Below are 20,662 nucleotides of genomic sequence, written 5' to 3'. Positions count from 1 at the left end.
AACCACAGGACCTAAACAACCTCTGCACATCAACAGACGTATGATCTGTAAAAAGCTACACATCTCTTAACTGAGGGGCAGGAGAGCTTTTTTGATGCTGATACAGATGATTAAAAAAAAAAAGTTGCACATGAGATAAGGGGATGGAGAAGTGAGGTGAGTGAAAGTGAAGTTTCTTACCTGTGGACTGTTCGATTTTCACGGCCACGCAGGCCTCCTCATTGGACTGGAAACAGGCAGCTTTGCTCTTCCTCTCTGCAACCACAGAACACAAGACTCACTATGAAAAGAAGCCGACACACAAGCAACTTGTTGTAGCGAACGAGCACACTAGAGAACGGGAGGATATTTTAATACTCAACCCACATGTGAGGCAGGAACTTCAAGCAGTTCGAGGCAACCCCATGTTTAATTTAAGAGGGGCACCAACTCGGTTGGACAGAGAGAGAGAAAGAGAGAGAGAGAGAGAGAGAGAGAGAGAGAGAGAGAGAGAGAGAGGAGATGAAAATGAGAGATGGAGGAAAGAGGAGCAAGAATCTGCATTTCTTATTTTCCAATAAGCGCACATTGTGATGGACATGCATGAAGCTGGAGATATTCAAAGCTGCTAGAGCTGTGGAGCGCTCCTCTGGCAGCTGCGTTTATCAAGATCAGGGGAAAAGTTCTGTTTGTTTTGAGAATGAAAAGGAATATACCATCCCCTGGAGATGGAAACCCTAATTAGTCTGTCTGTGATTTGTAGGGCATCATCTGTGGGGAGAGCTACCACTCTTTCAACACAGCAGTTTAATATGCACATAAAAGATTAAAGAGAAAATAGCAACGGTCGTAACAACACTGATGGGCTCGCACGTGCACACACACACACACACACACACACACACATGCATATAACTCAGACACAGTTAAAAAGACTGATGCGCACACACACATGCAAACCTGTGCTCTCACAGTATGATCCAATTTAAAGCATCAAAGCAGACGCAGGGTGATCAGTGCAGCTGTTGGAATGTGCGAGCGACACACGGCGCGGTATAACAGCTGTACAGCAGCACAAATGAAAGTTGAACAAATGAAAGTTGACCTGACTTAATTCAGCTTCACACCAACCAATCACAGTGAGAAGATTATTTCATTCTTTTTTATTTTAATTGTTTCTGAAGGTAACGACTGATTTCATTTCAAAACATAACATCCATTCATGTTTTGTAGGACAATATAGTCAGCTAATACTGATGATCACAGCCGCAAACTGCAGTAATAAATGTTTAATTTTCATTTTTATCAAAGTTTTATGTTTGTTTTTAATAAATTTATTATCTAAAATATTACTGTTATGTATTTTGTACACCTTAAAATGCACAGGACAGCAATTAAGACAATACTTTTTTTTTCTTTTTTTCCCTTAACTGTGGACCTCATTGTTGTACTGAAATATCTTTTCCCAACGTGCCATATTTTTCAATAAAAATATCTTTAAAAAATTAAAAATGAATTGGTCTGGAGTGAAATGCCTAAATTATTAGAAGAATTGCCATGAAATTTAATACGAGTGTTAATGTTCCCCAAAGGATGAATCATAAAGACTCAGAACAAAAGTCTTTTGTGGTTGGCAGATGATTATAATTAATCATTTAGATTTTCTTTCATCACCACCATGAGGTTGACATTTGTGGTTCAGAGTGAAACACTGAAGCAACTGTTGGAGGGAAGTTGTTCATCTCGCATCAAATATTTGTCCAGTACTCTGGTTTTCTACCAAATCTGCAAAACTAATGAGATTCCCATCAGCCTCAGCTGCTCTTTGTGTTTGGTGCTAATATGTGAATGTTACCAAACCAACACACTGAGACGGTGAACGTGGTAAACCTCACTGCTGAACATCATGTTTATCATTCCACTGTACAATATCTTTACTCTGACATATCTTCATCGCACAACGTGTTTATTTGTGTAATATAAGAATTTTTCGGTTTTTATTACAGAATTTGTAACTATTCTCAACAACAGTCATGCTTTGATATTGTAATAATGTAATGAAATAATATGCAAAGAACAGGTCGCTCTAAAATATACTATGGAGAAGACAGGATGCCAGGGTGTCAAAATGAGTCTAGACACATTTTGTCATTGAATGAACCTTTCAGTAGATTGTCACCACTTGACGATACCTCTCATAACACACAGATTTATGATTTGCACAAAGAACGTGGCACAGTATCAGTTGGGATATGACAACACAGCAGCACTGAGCTGAGAGTGACTTAATGGAGTGTGGATAATGCCATGTAAAAGAAAAGTGGACAGACTCAGCGTGGGGCTGTGCAAACAGTCGAGAGGAGGTACAAATGACTCTGTGTGTGTGTGTGTGTGTGTGTATGTGTTGTGTGTGTGTGTGAAGAGGGGGGGGGTCTAATATCCTGGCTCAGGGATTAAAGGAGGGCTTTCTCCACCCACCATCTGGACCTGTCATGACAGGCCTGCCTGCTGTTCACACACATGCACACAAACACACACATGTACTTACTTCACAGTACATAAGGTGAACCCCAATCTGTTATATAAGTTCCCTTTTCAGAGCATAAATGTAAGAAGCTTATCAAAAGCATCATGTTCACATCAGACTCTTCTCTATAGAGGAAACACACTAACTTGCTTGAACTGAAACTGACCCCCCCCCCTCTCCTGCAGACTCTCAGCCATGTGATTAGAGTCATCATACACCTATTGTTTCCTGAAGTGGGGGATTTGTTCCTATGTCAGCACTGAAAACACACATACACTCAGAAAAACAACACGCTGCCAGAACATAAGTGACAACATCCATAAAGGATGTAAAGGTTGAATGAGCGGGTTTCTCAGATGTGGGTGTGGGGGGGGGGACCTACTGATCTGATGATGTATGAGGGGGAAGAGTCTACTGATCCAGCTACTGGCCTGACCCCAAACTTCCTCTTCCTGTCGGTCAACTTCCTGTTTTTCATCTTCATACAGTCTTATCTGGAGGTCTCAACTCATAGCATACCAAGACTGATCTGACCTATGAAAATGAAACGCAAAGAAAAGTCAGTAAAATTAAAGTCTGACTGGAAACAGTGAAAATGACAATTTGGTGAGAGGACCACAAGAATCTTCAGATCCACAATAACTGTAACTGAAACTGAGGAATTGAGAGAGCTGAGTCGATTTTTTCCATTGATGTCTGTGTTGCTTGCAGTTTACTGTCAATTACAGTAAACACAAACTGCAGCGTATTGATAGATTTATGTCATATCATGTCAGATTTGTATTGAACACAGCAAGTCAGCTGGGAAAGAAATCTCCCATCTCCTGTTCGCCTTTGGGCCTCAGTTTTTCTCTACTTAGCTTAATGAATTAGACAGTCATCAACACAGCTGGCAAACTGCAGCAAACGCTCCAATGATGGCAGTCAGGGAAATAAAAAACTAGTTTAGCAGTTACATTACAATCAGTTGCCAAATGAACGCCTTTGCTTCTCCTGAAATAACCTGAAGTGAAGACACCTCCACCTCTATTCCAACAGCGCTGTGCTTTATCTACAGTATATAAAGCTGGAGCTGATCAAAAGCACAGTGGTGATGATCTGCTCATGTGGGACAGTCAATGAGCTGTGACATTATCAGATCTTCACAACTGCTAACCTTTTATCACATAGATCGATCCCCCAGCTGCTGCTTTTACCTGCTCTACAGCAGCAGGACGAGTCTGACACACAGCAGACGGCTGTCGAGTCAAACACCAAATGAGTTATGACCCGAGTCTGACTTTCAGTCAACACATGAAGTGAAGTGAATCTTAGTCTCTTCACTGCCACCACCACTTTATCCATCCGTCACCACCTCTACCTGCTTTGTACACTTCAGAAAACATGGAGTTGGGAACAAATCAACAAAACAAAACAAAAACAATTTATTGATCCCACTAACAATTACTGCCTGACATTGTTTAATATTTATATTTTCAATAGGAACCAATGGGCAATACCTGTTAGGTTGATCAGTTCATTGATGGTTTTGGTCTTTAGTTGACAATAAATAAAAAATGGGAAAAGCCTCATCCTTTAATTAACTTAACAGAAAAATAACATAACTATGAAAAAACAAAACAATGCATTTTCAAAATGTAGAGATTAAACATCACATCCTGCCCCCCTGAAATATCTTCCATGTCTACACAAGCTTTTGTTGAACTTGACTCAAAATAGAAAAAATCTCATCCATGCCGACCAAAAGATAATTTCCCCCAAATTTAGAAAGTGCTCTATGTGCAGACAATGTCTTCAAACCAGATTACATTCACCTTTACACTCATATTGACACATGATACATGAGCATGTCACAGAGTCTGACAACTTTATTATCATTATTATTTTCCTTTCCTTGAAACCGTGAGCAGGAAAAACCGCCTGACCTTTAATACAGACGTCTAGTTTAATTCACCGTTCACCATACAAAGTCATGACAAATTATCTACATGGTTTCCCCTCTACAGACAAGCTGCATGTTTTGAATGTTTTGAAGGTGACTGCACCCACACTGATGGACACGCTTGTCTAGCAGCACCTGTGTGTGTGGGTTTCTGCGATAAAACCAGGGCTTCCCCCAGTGGTTCACCGACAGTGCACACCTCTAAAACTCTCTTCTGAAACCAAAACAAAGTGTGTTTTCTTGATGTTCTTGAGCTGCCTGGCTGCTTAAGAAAAGAAATCATTTCTACAGTACCTGTGAGCACTCCTCTCCAGTACAGCTGGTTTCCCCCCATCACACGGTGTCTATTCATCTCAGAGCCTCTCTTCAACTCAGTATTATCGGCATAAAAGAGAAACTGTCACTCCTGTCTTCAGACACAACCTTCCCTGTTGTCTAGGTACTTCATCTCTGGATTAACTCATCCAACCCTTTGAGTACCTGCTCCGTCACTGTACAAACCGGTTCCCTGGAAACCAGAGTCACCAGGTGAGGGAGGGAATAGCAGGAGGGGAGGAGGGAGAAGTTGTCCTTCAAGATATTGTTTCACGGTCACTTTTAACTATTTCCATAATAATGCCAGCACTCAAGGACAAAGCCACCCCAAGGTGGGAGGAGAGAAAAGAAGAGGAGGAGAGAATCTAAAGGAGGGGGTGGAAACACTGTAAATCGCTGATGAGGAAAGGACTGAAGGAGAGTACGCAGAGAAGAGAGAGAATGCAGAAGTCAGATAGATGAAAATTAACCAGCCATAACAGTTAATATTTAACCATCTGCAGCTCTGCCAAATGATCTACCAGGCCATTATTAAACACAGTTTTTTTTTTTGCCCATTTTCTGCTCCCGAGCCAGTGCATCCCGACTGTATTTCCTCACATGGAAACTGTGTTACACAAATCCAACTGCACAAGCCCCCTCCCTAAAGCCCAATTTTGTACTAATCTGAATCCTGATATATGGCAGCAGAAAATGAAATTTAAAAAGCCTAAATCACAGAGGGGAATCTGCACTTATCATCCTATAATGATGAGAAATAGATACCGTTAAATCTATAAAAAAGGACCGTTTCTGCCCATAAGGACACAAGAATGCAAAGTAACCTCATTTGCATGGCTGCTCTAGATTGAGATAACTACCATTCAAATGTAACTCATAAATAATGGAAAGGGGAGATGTATTAATATGCCAAGTCACACCCCCTTTAATCATACTGAGTGATAATGTGTGTGTCTGTCTGGGTGTGTGTGAGCACATGTCTGAGGTTTTCATGCTTGACACAGAAGAGATTGGCTACTGAAAGAGACCAGCTGCGTCTGTCTCCCTTGTCTCTCTCTCTCCTGTCCTTTCATAATGGACAATTACCCCAGAGTTATGGTTTTCTGCCACAAACATAATAGAGTGAAAATTAAAAGGCCTTGTAAAGCCCTTTATGTGGTCAGAGGTAACCAGATGAGACCCCCGCCTCCAGCTCATGCAGCAAACATGGACATATCATGTTGCTGACTCTCCATCTAATAATTCAATTCTGGGATGAATGTCCAATGTATGTCCAATATTCACTTTCCTTTCAGCTTTGCTTTAATCTCCGCTATGTTTCCCATTAAGTTGCTATAACTGTGTCTGTCTAGTGCTCGTTCTTCTGTAAACACAGTTGTCTGCTCCTGCTGCTAAACATTAGAGTTTAGCCTGTAAAACTAAAACAATGAGCTAAAAGATGCTAAAATGCGCTTTAGAATTGAGAAGAAGTGCAGAGTTGGGTGACAATTGGGTTCATCATGACAGCGAGCTCTTTCAATGAAAATATTGATTAGCGCTGCCTTCACTTTTGAATATTACTGTGAAATATTGGATACTTTTACTTTTCAGGCCTCTAAAACATTTGAAAAATGATGAGGTGCTGTTTTAACTGCAGACTTTGAGCAGTGGACTGTGGGTCCTCCTTAGTAAAAGCAGCTAAGCTTCTTCAGAAAACTGTCCTTTTTTTCATGCTTTGCTCACATTCCAGTAACTTAAACATGTGCCTCATAAAATGTGTACGTCTTGTGCTGACGCTGTCCATCTCCCCACTGGTTCCCAGCGTCCTCCCTACAGAGCCGCAGCATGTGAAGATAAGCTTTTAGCATGATCTGAACATGCTCTATGGCCCATGTCTAATGAGGGCACTCCAAGTGGGGTGTGCTGTGAACCCCCCCCCCCCCCCCCCCCCCCTTTAAACGCTTCCTGTTTGTACTTCAAAGAAAGAGGGAGAGGGAAAGAAAAGTTCTGTTCTTCTAATAAAGAACAACCACCTAATGAAATACTTAAATGTTCTTTGGATTTGAGATACAGATTTAGTTTCATATCTGATCTAAGCAGGTATGAAATCTTAGGTTGATGTGTTTAAAAAAGAGAGAGGTTAGTAGCAGAGAGAGAGAAACAGCGAGAGAGAGAGAGAGTGGTAAAAGCCCTATAACTGAGATCCAAACAGCAGTGCTGCGACAGTGGACTCTACCACCACTGGTCACTGAAAAAGGGATCGAATGTTAGAGTGAGAGTATGCGATAACATCGACAGGCAACAGTCATTCTTTCTTCCTCTATCTCTCTAACGCCCCCCCCCACCCCATCCCGCCCCCCATCTTTTTTTTTATCATGCCTTTGCTTTCCTTCCCTATCACCTTCTTTCTTATGGTCTCCCTTCACCCCCCCCCCCCCCGCCCCGTGACCTGCCCCAGCTACCTTAGAAAACAGATCACAGCTGCTGGGCAGGAGCTCCCAAATGTGTCAATCAATACCCTGTCCGCTCAATCAGCACATCTGACTGGGCCCCAGCAGACCCGTCTGTTCACAAATGAACAACAGTGTTTATTCACAGCGTGGTCTTTTAAGATAAGACTGAACCAAATGGATTTGAAATGCCTCACAAATGAAGTGCAGATATGTGAAAGTGACCTACATCAGGCATAAAAGACCAATACTCTGTAAACAGAAAAGCAATCACAACGTGTCTATAAAAAGCAATAAACTACAGTAAACCCTCGCAAACCAGCTGCACTCACATATTTGTGTAAAACAGTGAAGTTGAACCCTGCAGAGCCACATGCCCCGAGGGTATTTCTCCTACAATGTAGCTATGTTTCTATTCAATGTCCGTGCAGCCCCATTTATGACCAAAATGTTTACAAAAATAACCTTTGAAATTTCCATCGTCTCTGCAAAAGTAAATGACTTTGTAAAGTGAAAATGTAGCCCCATCTCTAAAAATAACTCCATGAGAAACTCTCACAAACTGGTGCTCAGAAGTTGTTATTACTCATCTACAACACATGCTGTCTGACACTGAAAATACTGTCTACTCCAATCCTGCTAATATTCAGACGCAACATGAGGCAAAAAGCCACAACAGGCGCCTTGTCAACAAGACGAGTGACAGCACATGACATTTGTGAAAGGACATGGTGGACGGATATTTTGTCGACAACATTTCAGAGGCTGTTATGCAATGAGTGGCCTTTGAATTGACTATTTGACTGTTTACCCTGAAAATACAGCAAAAACTTCCTGCCCATGTTGAAGAGGTATGCATGGTGCATAATAAGGGCAATACTCTAATATACTCTAATACCATATAAATCTTGGAGGTTTGCATGCAAAACCAATAAATACAAGAGCTAAAGTGTATAAGAAAGTGATTCAGTTTTATCTGCTCCAATGTAAACTACAAACGTTAGCATCTCTTGCTAATTTGCTTATCATTATCTTATTATCTAATCTAGCTTTACTTCCAAGGCCAAAGAGCATTTTTTGTGGGGTTACGTAAAAAAAAAAAAAAACCCAAAAAACCCATAAAAAACACACACACACACACACACACACACACACACACACACACACACACACACAAACGCTCAGTTGACAATATCACATTCATTAAGTAGAAATAGCCTCTCTGATCGGAAACTGCTGCTACGTTAGAGTGTGCAACACTGTCCTGCACTTTATTAGATTTGGGGAAGTGCACAATTCAGCGACTGCAGCAGAACTTGTTAACCAAGGCAGTGTTATATTTGCCAAAAACACATTGTTTCTATGGTCCTTATCCTAAAATTACATTTTAAACTTACTGTCTGAAAATACAAAGAATGAAGGATACATCAAATCTGTTTGTGACATCCAAACAGGGTTATGTTTAGAGATAGGTTAGAGATCTCACATTTTCCTTGATTCTTTATTCCTTGTCATAACACTACTAACTAGTTCCACATCACAAAACAAGAACAATGCTCTTTCTTTATTGCCATGTTCTCTACATGGATCATGGTTCATGAAATCATGGTGAGGATGCTGACGTTTTGCCAGGGACATGTAGCTTTAGCTTCAGCTTTAGCACACTACCACATTTGCAGTTTTTTACAAGGTTCTCATTCACTCATCCTCGGTGCACTGTAAACGTTAAAAAGTCGGCCAGCAGCTTTTTTTTCAAGCAACTCACTGAGCTGCTGTTAGCTTAATTAGCTAGCTAGTGACAGCTGAGAATTTACTCATGACAGTTGTATAGATACATGGCTAGAAACTACTGTTGAAAAAATATATAATAAATATAAAGTGGTAAGTCTGCCAACCTTGTCTTTGTAAATGACGTGTGCTGTGCAACAATGGAAACTTTTACAGACTAAATGGGCACAGCTTAGAGAACAGTCAATGAATTCAACAGATTATAGTTTGATTTAAAATACATCTGATGAATTCTTCATTTAGATGTGTCTTAACTGTCTCTTTGTTTATCTCCTATTGAGCCTCAAACATTTAGGAAAGAGTAAGCAACAGAGATTCATTAATGCTAAACAGATTTGACTCAATGCATTATGGATGAAGTAAATAGATGCTGAATATAATGCCAATCAAACAGCGTGGGTAAAGACTTATGTCTCAAACAGGATCATTGTGCTCAGTATGAATGAGCCCCTCTGACTGGAGGCACAGGAGACCATGTTCACAGCACAGAGCTGGAATGCACAGAAAACCCTGCAATCCTGAAAGCAAGCCTGCAGGCGAGCCTGTAGCCGCGGCTGGGGCACTAATGAGGCAAAAAGGGAAAAAGAATTAGCATGAACCAAAACTTCCTGTTTCAATCATCATGCTTGGACTAAAATTATTTCCTGTGTTCCTCATTTTGGACACTATGCTTGTCAAAAATGTTCTCTTAAAGTGGGTCTGCATGCTCCATATTCAAACTCACATTGCTCATAAACTCAGTCTGCTTTCCTGTAAACCTGCATTCACATGCTTACATACATGTAGCTACACAGCACGTCCTTGTGGAAGAGGGTCAAACAGCATCAGCATTTCTGGTCTGTCTCAAGGGAAGCTCAGCAGAAAGATAAACCACTATACACGGAGAGAACAAAATGACAAGATGATCGGCCGCCACGAACAGAACCAATGAAGCCTGTGCAGGGCCATGACACAGCATTTTTTACTTGAGCGTTTCGAAAAAGAGAAGAAGAAATACACGGACACCCACCGCAAACATTACAAAATGCAAGAGCAAGCCATAATGTGAATAAATGAGGCTTCTGAGAAGCAGACTCGCTGTTGCTATCATTGTATGTACATTAGTATTCATTGTGAAGAGGCTCTTAGTACTCCTTCCTCATTTCAGCTTCTCTTTAGAAAGAACATGCTCTTCACAGTTTTTTTTTGCCACATCATGTACCTGGCCCCTGCTGCCTTTACGCTTCATAAGACAACATAAGGTAGAAGGTGACAGGAGAGACGAGAGAAAAGAGAAAGGTGTAAGTTATCAGACCTACAAATCTACATATGCTTTTGCTCACTGATCCACAAGAGTCTGTTTATTTAATTATGTTAGGGGAAGAACCATGATCCAGCTGCACTGGCTAACATTTTGGCACTTCATTACTTAACACCAGAAAGTCAGATTTTCTCTGAGGATAGCTATTAATGTGACAGATACAGGGGTCTAGTGAGCAATCAGATACTTCCATCTCCACAATGCAACACCAAATCCCAGCACTTCATGACAACTTTTACACCTAAAACAGAAGGTGTCATCTTAAAACCCCCCTTACTGATTCATCTTTAAGCCAAGGAAGCATCACCAGTAATAGATAAGAAGCTCCTAACCTCCATTTGTTTCAACCTGAGCTCTTGGATTTGTTGCAGAGACCTCCTTGAGCCTGGGGGGATCTCATCAGTGGGATCACACATGGTGAATGGTTGCCTCCACTGCAACGCAAACAGCGGGAACTGATAACACCCCTGCCGCTGCCTGCCTGTATGGGAAGCCTTGAAAAGTGGAGGCAGCTCTACAGAAAATATATTGCTGCAGATAAACTGCGGAGATAGCCAGCCAAATGAGTTACATACACAGCAGGGAGATGGAGTGGGGCGATCTGAGCCCCAAGACAGAGAGCACGAGGCGTATTTTGTCTTTTATTTGCTGAGTAATTAAAAAAAAAAGTCATTATTGCAACGATTTATTATAAATATTTACTAACTCATTTTTCTTTGTTGGTATTATGAATCAGGATAGAGTACAGCAGCTACACACAGTTATGATTACATCTATAATCAAGAGATTGTATTACAGCTGTAATGACAAGGTGACTTAAAATTATAGTTTTGTTTGTATATGATTCAGTAGCAGCAGGCCACAGTATACACACACATACAAGCATACACACACAGGCACAGACTTGCATATTTTCCCACGGCTCACTGAAGACAGCTGAGGCCGATTACACCAAATCATGGCAAACAGAGTTAACTGAAATCAGCAGCAGCAGCCTCTACGTGCACAAGCATGTGTGTGTTTGAATGCGTGTGCGTGTGTATGTGTGTGTGAGTTGCAGCTCCGTAGTGCATATCTTGAGACAGCCTGCAGCTGAGATGCTCAGTCAACAACGCCTTAAAGAAAATTAATTGTCCCCTCCAGCCAATACAGCTCCCACTGCTTAGAGTACCCCCAGAGCTCACACACACACACACACACACACACACACACGAACACAACCACACTTACTTACAGCAACCGCCAGAGAAACATCCTGTGGTGAGATCTAGGGTTTGTCGTTTGTGATGTGAACTCCTCCCTTTGTTAACCATCACTCTCAGCAGGCGACGTGTCTGTGTGTGTGTGTGTGTGTGTGTATGTGTCGAATAGCAAACAGTATTTTAGTGTCTATGTGGTCATGAACCACCCACATTTTGTCTGTCAGCTCTCTTAACCCAACGCCCCATGGCTGCATTGTGCACACGGTGGATAAAACAAGCCGGTGCTGGTTGGTTTAAAAAGAGAAGAGGCACTAACCTGAGTCCAGCGAAGTGAGTCCAGTGACGAAATAAAAATCCACACTGCTAGACTGAAGTGAAAAGACCTCTCCCCTCCCCTCTCTCTGCTCTGTCCCTCGCACTGGCAGGTTCAGGCTCGTGTTAAACTGCTGCCTCGCTGCATTGGTTGCATCCTCCCTTCCTTCCCTCTCTCTCTCTCTCTCTCTCTCTCTCTCGCTCTCTCTCTCGCTCTCACACATACACACACGCGCACACACACACTTGGACGCTCAGTGACAGACTGACTCGCCCTTTCATTCAACCTCCTCTTTTGCGCTCTCTGATGCTGCTCTCTTTTTTTTTTTACCCTTTCCTCATCGCTCTGTCTTCCTCTCCACGCCGAGGAAAGATAATCACATTCCAGCGGAGACGGGGCATATGGCGGGGGAGCGACACTCAGCCCCAGAGTAAAGCCCCCTCAGTGTGTGTGCGTGTGTGTCTGCGTATGCCTGTGTGTGTCGCATGGACAATCAGTCCCATTGTGTTGGACGAGGGGAGGGCCAGTGAGAGGGGAAGAAGCCAATGGCCGCACTCTTCTGCCACCCCTGCTGCTGCTGCTGCTGGTGGCTGTAGCAGATATAGGTGACACCCCCCCAGGAAGAGAAAGATGTGGGGGTGGGGGTGGTAGTGGTGGTGGAGGGGGGAGGCATGGCATCTGGACAGAGAGTAGATGAAGAATTGATCTGGTCTGTTAAAGAGTAGAGGCCTGAAGTAGAGGTTTATAGAACCTCTGTTATTATTTATCATCTTCAGTGTCTCTCGGTGTCTGGTCCTTCCAGGGTTCACACTGAGTAGCACAGTGTAGGATGGAGGTAGTGGGGAAAAAACCACCCACTCTTTTCCCATGTCTATGGTGACAAACTCCGAAGAGGAACTGCATGGAGAAATATTTTCCAAAAGAACAAAAAATTTGGATACTCTTGAAACAGAAAAAACAATATTGTGTGAAAGCCAGAGATTTCTATTGATCTTTTTTCTCTCGAAGTCGATCAAGACAAGTCTGAGTTAGTCTTTTTAGGTCAGTAGCAGTTTCAAAGCTGAAATTATGTCCTGTAATGACAGAATCTGAAGCAGACGTCTATAATAAGAGCTGCAGCCACTCGTGTTTCAAAATAAAGCACGTTTTCATAGAAAATAGTTTTTACTGACACTATAACTGTGTTGCAGATCTAATCAATCCTGCCTCAGATGTTCTGTCTGTTAAGGTTTGAGCCTCCAGTTGGCTAACCTCCTTTGTTTGGATGGAAACTTGACTATTGTGAGCATGTCGTCATGCTAATGCTAGTGGCATGGCTACACACTCACTCTTGTCTATAGTCTAAAATGTACAGCTCTTGTGAAAGCCTGTTAAGTGTCTACGTTTCAGGAACTAACTTTTTTAGCTTGATGACACCGCATGTTTTTATTTAACATTTTGGGTTTGGAGACGATTTCATGAGCCCAGTAGAGCACCTCTCAAGTGTCTCGCTGAAGTGGGAAAAAAAAAACAAAAATGAGAATGCATTTTGCAGGAGAGTATTATCATATCAAAAAATATACCCTGTGCTATGTAGCTGTACTGTACAGTAGCTGTACTGCTATTTGTGTCTTCTTCCTCGCAGTCCATTGTCACAACGGTGCTGAACACCGACTGCAGAGCGGCGAGATCTCTGCTGTGGTTGGCTGAACTGGCTGAAGTGTTGACATGGCGAGAAAGAGTGCTCAGTTGTTCTCGAACTGTAAAACCTCTCTGTGGAAATGACCTACAGGCACCGATAAATGTTAAAGTGACACAGAGAAGTGTTGCTTTCACAACTTGTGTGCTGAAACATGCTTTTGGTTAGTTGAGCGCGATGCACACACAAACGCACACGCAGTAACACCTCAGGCACTCAGATGAAAGGAGACTGTCTTTATGTCAAGAGGTGTCATCTCTTCTCTAATTCAGACAGGCAGCCATCAACAGTCCTAACCTCCTTTCTATTCTCCTCTCTGTCACCGCAGCCATCTTTCTCTTTGTCTTCTTCCAACTTTATCTCACACTTTAATCCTTTCTTTTTCAACCTGTTCCCCCTCACTGACCTCCTCCTCTCCCCCTTTTCATCTCACTTCTCAATTTATAATGTTTTACAACAGCTGCAAATTGGGCATGGGGCCAGTAATTATCTGTATAATGATTTAACACACCCTTTATTGTTAACCCTTCAAAACCAGTGCCAGACATGAACGCCCATTAAACTGAAATCCTTCCAGCGGTTACATGAACCGACCAGCTCACAGTCTACATATAGACCTGCATATAGACATATAGATTCTCTTAATCTCCCACATGCCTCGTACAGTCTATGAGTCTGTGCAGGCCTCTTAACACTGTAATTAGTGACCGGAAAGCTGAGAGAGTAATAACTATATCCAGACCTCACCATTAGCAGTATGCGTGCTGTGCTGCCTGCATGTCACTGTGCATGTAAACCAAATGCAGGAAATCAGGGTGTTACAGAAATAACTGTTTGCTCTGTTTCTTCCTGGTCATGCACTGCAGAGCCATTACCACCTACAGGCCAGTACTGTTGTTCATGGGTCACACAGCCTGCAGCCACGCACAGAGACAGACACGCACAAAAAACACACAAAGACACACACAGAGGTGAGAGGTCCATACTCCTAGTTCAAGGTTTAGGACTCATAAAACAGCAACAGTTAAAAATCTGCCACTAATAAGCAACAGGAGAGTAAAGAAATTTAAACAAAGATTGAGTTAAACATTCAGTCTTAGAATACAAGGTAAAACCATCAGTTTGATCCATTGTAAGCACAGACATGACATGATGCATGTCTGTTGTGTTTTAATTAGTGTAAAATGTAAAATACAATCAATTCTCATTAAATAGGCTATTCATACTCCTCATTTCACTAATTACTAAACTTGTACTAACTGAATGTATAGTCATGGAAAAGTACAAATATGACAAATTACAAGGCTGATTTCTTATTTTTAGTCGAGGCTAACCAGCAAATTACAGCTAACATGTCCCACAGTAGTCTGTCTTCAAACGAAATTGATATCAACCCTCATTTAAACTCCTGGTAGGGCAGCAAACAGAACTGCAAATTGCTCAAAGGAATTACATTAGGGTTACAAATTACTATGTCTATGTGTGTTATGTTACTGTCCATCACTTGTACTGGTACACAGATCCGTCATGTTGCTAATCAACCACAGGAATCTTGAAGAGCTTGTGTTATTGTTTAGATGCACTGTGTGGGATAATATGGTTTCTCTGTAAGTCATAGGAACACTAGATGGGAAAATGTAACTTCTGGCGCAACATATGCCCGAGTCCTTGGCCCAAGTCTGGCCCATGCACTTCCACATCTGGGCAGATTCCAGTTATTATCTACCATACAGCAAGATGTTTTTCTCTGTGTGCATCAGAATCGACCCAGATGTGGAAGTAGCATCTGTATATGGGCCAGTTTCGAGCCGTGCACCCGGCTGTATACTGGGCCAGAAGAAAACATGCATGTGGCTGGATTCATTTTGTTTTCTGGAGGAGTAGGGGATCAGAGAAAAACATCAACACCCTTTAATCAAAAAGCATCTCTTGAAATGGAAACATCACACAGGCTGACATTTTCAACAACATCACATGAGTTATTATATGCTAAAAAAAACACTGAGGTTTCAAGTCCTTTATGTGGCCTAAGGCTGGGGCAAGAAAACAACTAACATGTATATATCGCTGCAGATATCTGACCACAATCATTCATCGAGAATAAAGTGCTGAAGCTATGTTTCTTTATGCAGAAGCAGTTTCATTATAAAGCTTAAGCAGAAGTAATACTTCCATTTGTTTATACTTACTGGCTTTATGCAAATATTTGACTGCCTTGATTTTTTACAGAACTGCCAATAACCTACCTACAGTAGATTGTGTTTGTGCTTCTTTTACATGGTGGTTTGCTTGCATTGAACTTTGCAAACTATATAGAAAATGAAATCTATGAATCTACCATGAATCTAATATGGTGCAGTTGTTTGCATCTAAGGCTAGACATAGTGATTCGATCTACTGTCCCTGTCAGCTTTCAGCCTACTATGTGCCGATATTGTTAGAATCCTACAGGATTTGTTTAACATTAATGACACTGTTGCACAGAAGGTGTTGAGACTAACTGTGACTACATGTGAACCAGCAACATTCAGCTTCATTTGGCTATGTCACTATTAGTATAAAAAATAATGTTAAACAGAAAAAAAAAATTATATTTGGCTTTTTCATCAGAGCCAGTGGACAGCTGAGCACCATTTTACCAGGAAATGACTTTGAGAAGAATGTCAGGCATCTTGGTTGGGGTGAACATTTGAATATTATGTTAGGAAATCTTACCTCTTGTGAGCCAATATGTTCATTGATTATTATCAGAAGAATGGCTTATTGTTTCGATGGCAACACCTGACAGAAGTATTGGTTTTCAGACAGTGAGTAACAGGCCTGTTTTAGTATTCATTGTACAATATGCATTTTGTGAAGTGAGCACATGGGCATATATACGCAGGCATTACTGTCATGCAGATACATGTGCATGAAGACAGTCCATAAATCCATAAATCTTATTCATCCTGGGTTCATGCACAGAGCGTGCACAAAGCACACACACACAAACTACAGAAAACGCACCACTTGGAATGAGAAATGCAGTGAAACACTTGATGCACACACTCCTTGCTGATAAGCCCTTCCTCACTGTTTTGCAACCACTGATCAATCTGTTGTCGCACACTGTGGATGGTAGCTTAAAGAATCCTGTCTGAATCTCTCCACACAGGCTCAAACTTTGTCTATTTTAAACTCCCTTGGTTGGTGTCCATTTAAAACTGCTTCTTTCCTTATTTCTGCCATGATCAAACTCTCCCTTTCACACTTGGGTGACCCTGAAGCTCTCACATGCCCCGATGCACTGACAACATCACACCTCTGAAGTGTGGAGGCACTGGCTGTAGAAAGGATAGTTACCAGCAGCAGTCTGAACTCAGACTAAGAGTAAAAATTGAGCCAATCTGGCTGCAAGGACCAGCACTCACAAGGAAAACTAACAAAACAGACTTGCAGTATTGTATAATTAAATACATGAATACATTTGGTCTCTAGTTTAATCTCATGTTTATCAAATTTAAATAAGAATTAAGAGTCATACAGTCAGTTAATTGTTGGGAATTCTGTCCTTCACACAGACAAGTCTGATCCTCTTCGAGGATGCGAGGAGATTTGGAAATCTGCATAAATTCTATCTTCAGACAATTTATTGCCTTTAATTAGAAATGTTTTGGGCAATGGGTATTTCCTGGACATGGATTAAGCCTATTAAACCCTCTATTGTAATCCTCATTGAATTTATGAAATGATTAAAATTTTTCAGATCACCCTTCAGCAAACTATCAAGAGCATGTTAAATGAGAAACAGTTCAATAAACTGTGAGGGTTCTCTCGCATTGTAGGATCAAGCTTCAGGCAAAACATCAGCACTTACTTCATTTAGGACTTTGGTCTCTTTTCTACCAGACAAGTTTCTTTTTCATTGATTCAACCTACTGGGGGAAACAGAACAAGCTATCATGGAAACACTGTTTTTTTTCTAATCTTCACAAGATAATATGATGGCAAATTGCCTAATTAAATACCCAGGAAATAGAGGGCAAAATTAGCTCGCATTTGGAGTTTTTGGCTGCCTCATGAACTAAGCCCAATTTTCATTCTCTTTTAAGCTGTGGTCCGGTCTCCCCCAACTCTAAATGCCCCACTGTGTTCACCAGCTAATCACTAACCTTTACTGTTCAGTGTTTAGTGGTTAGAGTTGCACAGGGAGTTTACAGTGGGTTCATCACTACAAGTGACCCCTGACCTTCACATTACACAAAATAATTTGATCCATTGTCAACATAAAAATATTGATTAGTGCAGCTTTAAGGTAAAAAAAGTTCAAAGAATGACTTCTATTTTGAGACTTTCCTCCCATAGAAAATAACCCAATAAGGAATTTATTTCTTTTCAGAAGGAACATTTTCTATATTCAACCTGTCTTAACCAGATAAGCGATGTTTCAATAAAAAAATTTCCAAATTGATCCAGTTGGCTTTGTGTATCACAAATGATCACAATAAGTGTATCACAATTGGTCTTGTACTTTCAAGCATAAAACAAGACAATATATGTGCATATATTTTCTTCTGTCCTTTGCTTCCTTAAGCCTCACTTCCTTCCTCCCACGCATCACAGACACACACACACACTGTCCACCTCACATTTTTTTCCTACCTCCTTGCCGCTGCAGCTGGTATTTCCTTCCCCACCTCCCTTGTCTCTCTATCACATCCACCTACCACTCCGTTATTCTAGTCCATCTCTCGCCACCATCCATCTCTCTCTTCTTTCTTTGGCCTGAGAGCAGAGGAGTGGGGAGGAGAGGAGAGCAGCATGGCCCCAGGCCATTACCCACCACATCTCTATAAGCTTAGAACCATGGGCCTCCCACACACACACACGCACACACATCATTAATTAAACCCACATCACTTAAAATGCATGCAAACGTGCATGCTTGCCGGCACACACGCACACACACACACACACCCACATGGCAGGCATGCACTGCATTTGAGCCCTTGCTCTTTTCATTGAGTCCCCCCTCCTGCCGGTGCATTAGCACATTATGAAGGTCAATGATGAATGATGGGTATTGTCTGCAGACACACACGTGTTTATAGACACACACACACAAGAACAAAAGCTACACAGCACGACACAGCAAACAAGGTACAAAAGCTAGTTTTCTGTCTCTACCGCAGCAGTGCACATCTGTCATGAAGGGACATCAGACCACGGCTCGGGATCTGCCCCCGCAACACAGCTAAGACCCATCTTGGATTGATTCCCAAAATCCAGCCTGGCACGCACACACACACACACACACACACACATAACCATCATCATGGCATCAATGCTGTCAACTGCCTCTGAGAAAGAAAAAAACAACAACAACCTGCTACAATCAATGCTGTGTCAGTCCTGAGCAGCGCTGTGAGATGCATAATACCCCAGCCAGACAATAGCGTTTATCTAGACACCATATTGATTAAACTATTAGTTTACTGAGAGTGTTTGAAAACCATCTCAGCACCAAAGACGCTTGGATGCTTTCATTATCCACCTTATCATTCTCAGGTTCCCTCGCAGTAAACACACAGTATAAATCCCACTATAATCCACCCTGAATTAACAGCAAGAGTTGAAAGGGATCACTGAGAGCAATAAGTACTTCACTATTTTCATGTTTGAGTGCATCAGTAACAGTGTGTGTGCATGTGTGAGCATGAGTGCGCACTGAACACATAGGAAGGAATTTAGCAAGATGAAATGTTTCACTGACCTTTAAAAAACGGTTTATCAAGTGAAGTGCCATTTTCACATTTTGATCATCTGACGTCCAGTATTGATTCTTGGTCAAATGGTCTTTGTATGTGACCTCAGACAGAGTAGAGGTAAAATACTGCGAGTGCAGCGTGGAAGAATTGCATGGACTTCTAACCCTTGAAGAATGTACCCACCTTTCTAGTCTGCCTGATTGAATTACTATTCTGCAGGCTTTAGAAAACACATCCTGGCTGACAGGATTGACTACGTTCCCCTTTACATCGTTTAACAGGGCAGTCACATTACATCAGACCGGGTGCTCTGTTCTAACTGATGACTGGCAAGGTGGGAGGCTTACATTTCATCTACATACTGATTGAATTATTATTAAAAAACCACAGGTGTAAATAACATTTACGAAGGCTGAATTTAAATGAGCTGCTTCAGTTCCAGGGTCCTGCTATTGTCCCTGCTGGCTCACTGTCCTGCTGCCGTGACTTACTGGGACTCCTGTAGCCCCTGTGCTTCTCCTACTATGACATGTTGAAATGTTCAACATAATAGTCAATAGCAAGAACTTTACTCAATGGTGCCTTGAATCAGCTGATGAGATTGTTGACAGCCAGCCCCCAGGTGGACACAGTCCAGATTGCGGGTTGCATATTAGCCTCCCATTCAATAATTAATGCATCAACAAACAGTAAATTCTCTTCACACTAAATAAATCCAGTAAATAAAATGCCTGAGAGATAAAGGTACTTCATCACATTAATGCTCTCCAAAATGGCCACATACACCCTGAGATATTACAGGAATAGCTACCTTAGTATAAATGGTAGAAACAGAGAGAGAGTTTAGATGCTGAGAATTTTAATGCCTCATGAATCAAGAATATGGAGGGCTAATAATCATTTTGGGTGAGCAAGTTTTATTGGTTTTATTTTCACAATACAACCGAAAAACAACCAAAATTTTGATCACTCGTCTTTGTAGGAAATGTAAAAGCACTTGTCCTGTCACTGCTGATGTTTGAAACATCTTGAGGGAGAGACTTGAGGGACAGAAAAAATAAAAGGCAACAGAGAAAAAACAGATGATGCAAGAAGCTTCCAGGAAGCACCTACCGACAGAAAAGGCTGACAACCACCACAACACTCACTGAGTGGAAACAAACAACGATACTAAATTTAGCTCATCATCATTTTCTTCACCTGACTTCATAGTTTCCTCTAGACTCACTAGGCATCCACACACCAGTTTTATCTAGTTAGAAGATACTGTGCTGATCATCCTCGATAAATCTGAAGCTTAAGCTCCATTCAGAGCCTTAGGGATCACATAAGGGAGCAACAGGGAAAATAATAGGCAATAATAAGTCAATACCAGTCATGCCACTCAAGGCTACAGTGTTCAATACAATGCTAAAAGGGTGGATGGAACAAATGAAGCTAAA

General features: G+C 41.6%; 1 protein-coding gene across 6 annotated transcripts in view; it reads right to left on the bottom strand.

The window, feature by feature from the left end:
• Window positions 1-20,662, bottom strand: part of fgd4a (FYVE, RhoGEF and PH domain containing 4a) — a 49,567-nt gene that overhangs the window by 21,186 nt on the left and 7,719 nt on the right. For 3 of the 6 annotated variants that reach the window (XM_071505239.1, XM_071505230.1, XM_071505247.1), the window contains exon 2: window positions 181-255. In XM_071505239.1, the coding sequence (XP_071361340.1) occupies window positions 181-255 (75 nt within the window). Of the gene's footprint in view, window positions 1-180; window positions 256-4,742; window positions 5,309-11,798; window positions 12,290-20,662 lie in introns of those variants that run through there. The other 3 variants (XM_071505222.1, XM_071505215.1, XM_071505256.1) reach the window with 3 other exon arrangements.

Source organism: Trachinotus anak, unplaced genomic scaffold (assembly GCF_046630095.1).
Source record: "Trachinotus anak isolate AG129_WGS33_773 ecotype Australia unplaced genomic scaffold, CSIRO_AGI_Tana_v1 ptg000002l, whole genome shotgun sequence".
Lineage (NCBI taxonomy): Eukaryota > Metazoa > Chordata > Actinopteri > Carangiformes > Carangidae > Trachinotus > Trachinotus anak.
The sequence above is the reverse complement of the archived record's forward strand: the minus strand, read 5'-3'. Positions and strand labels throughout refer to the sequence as shown.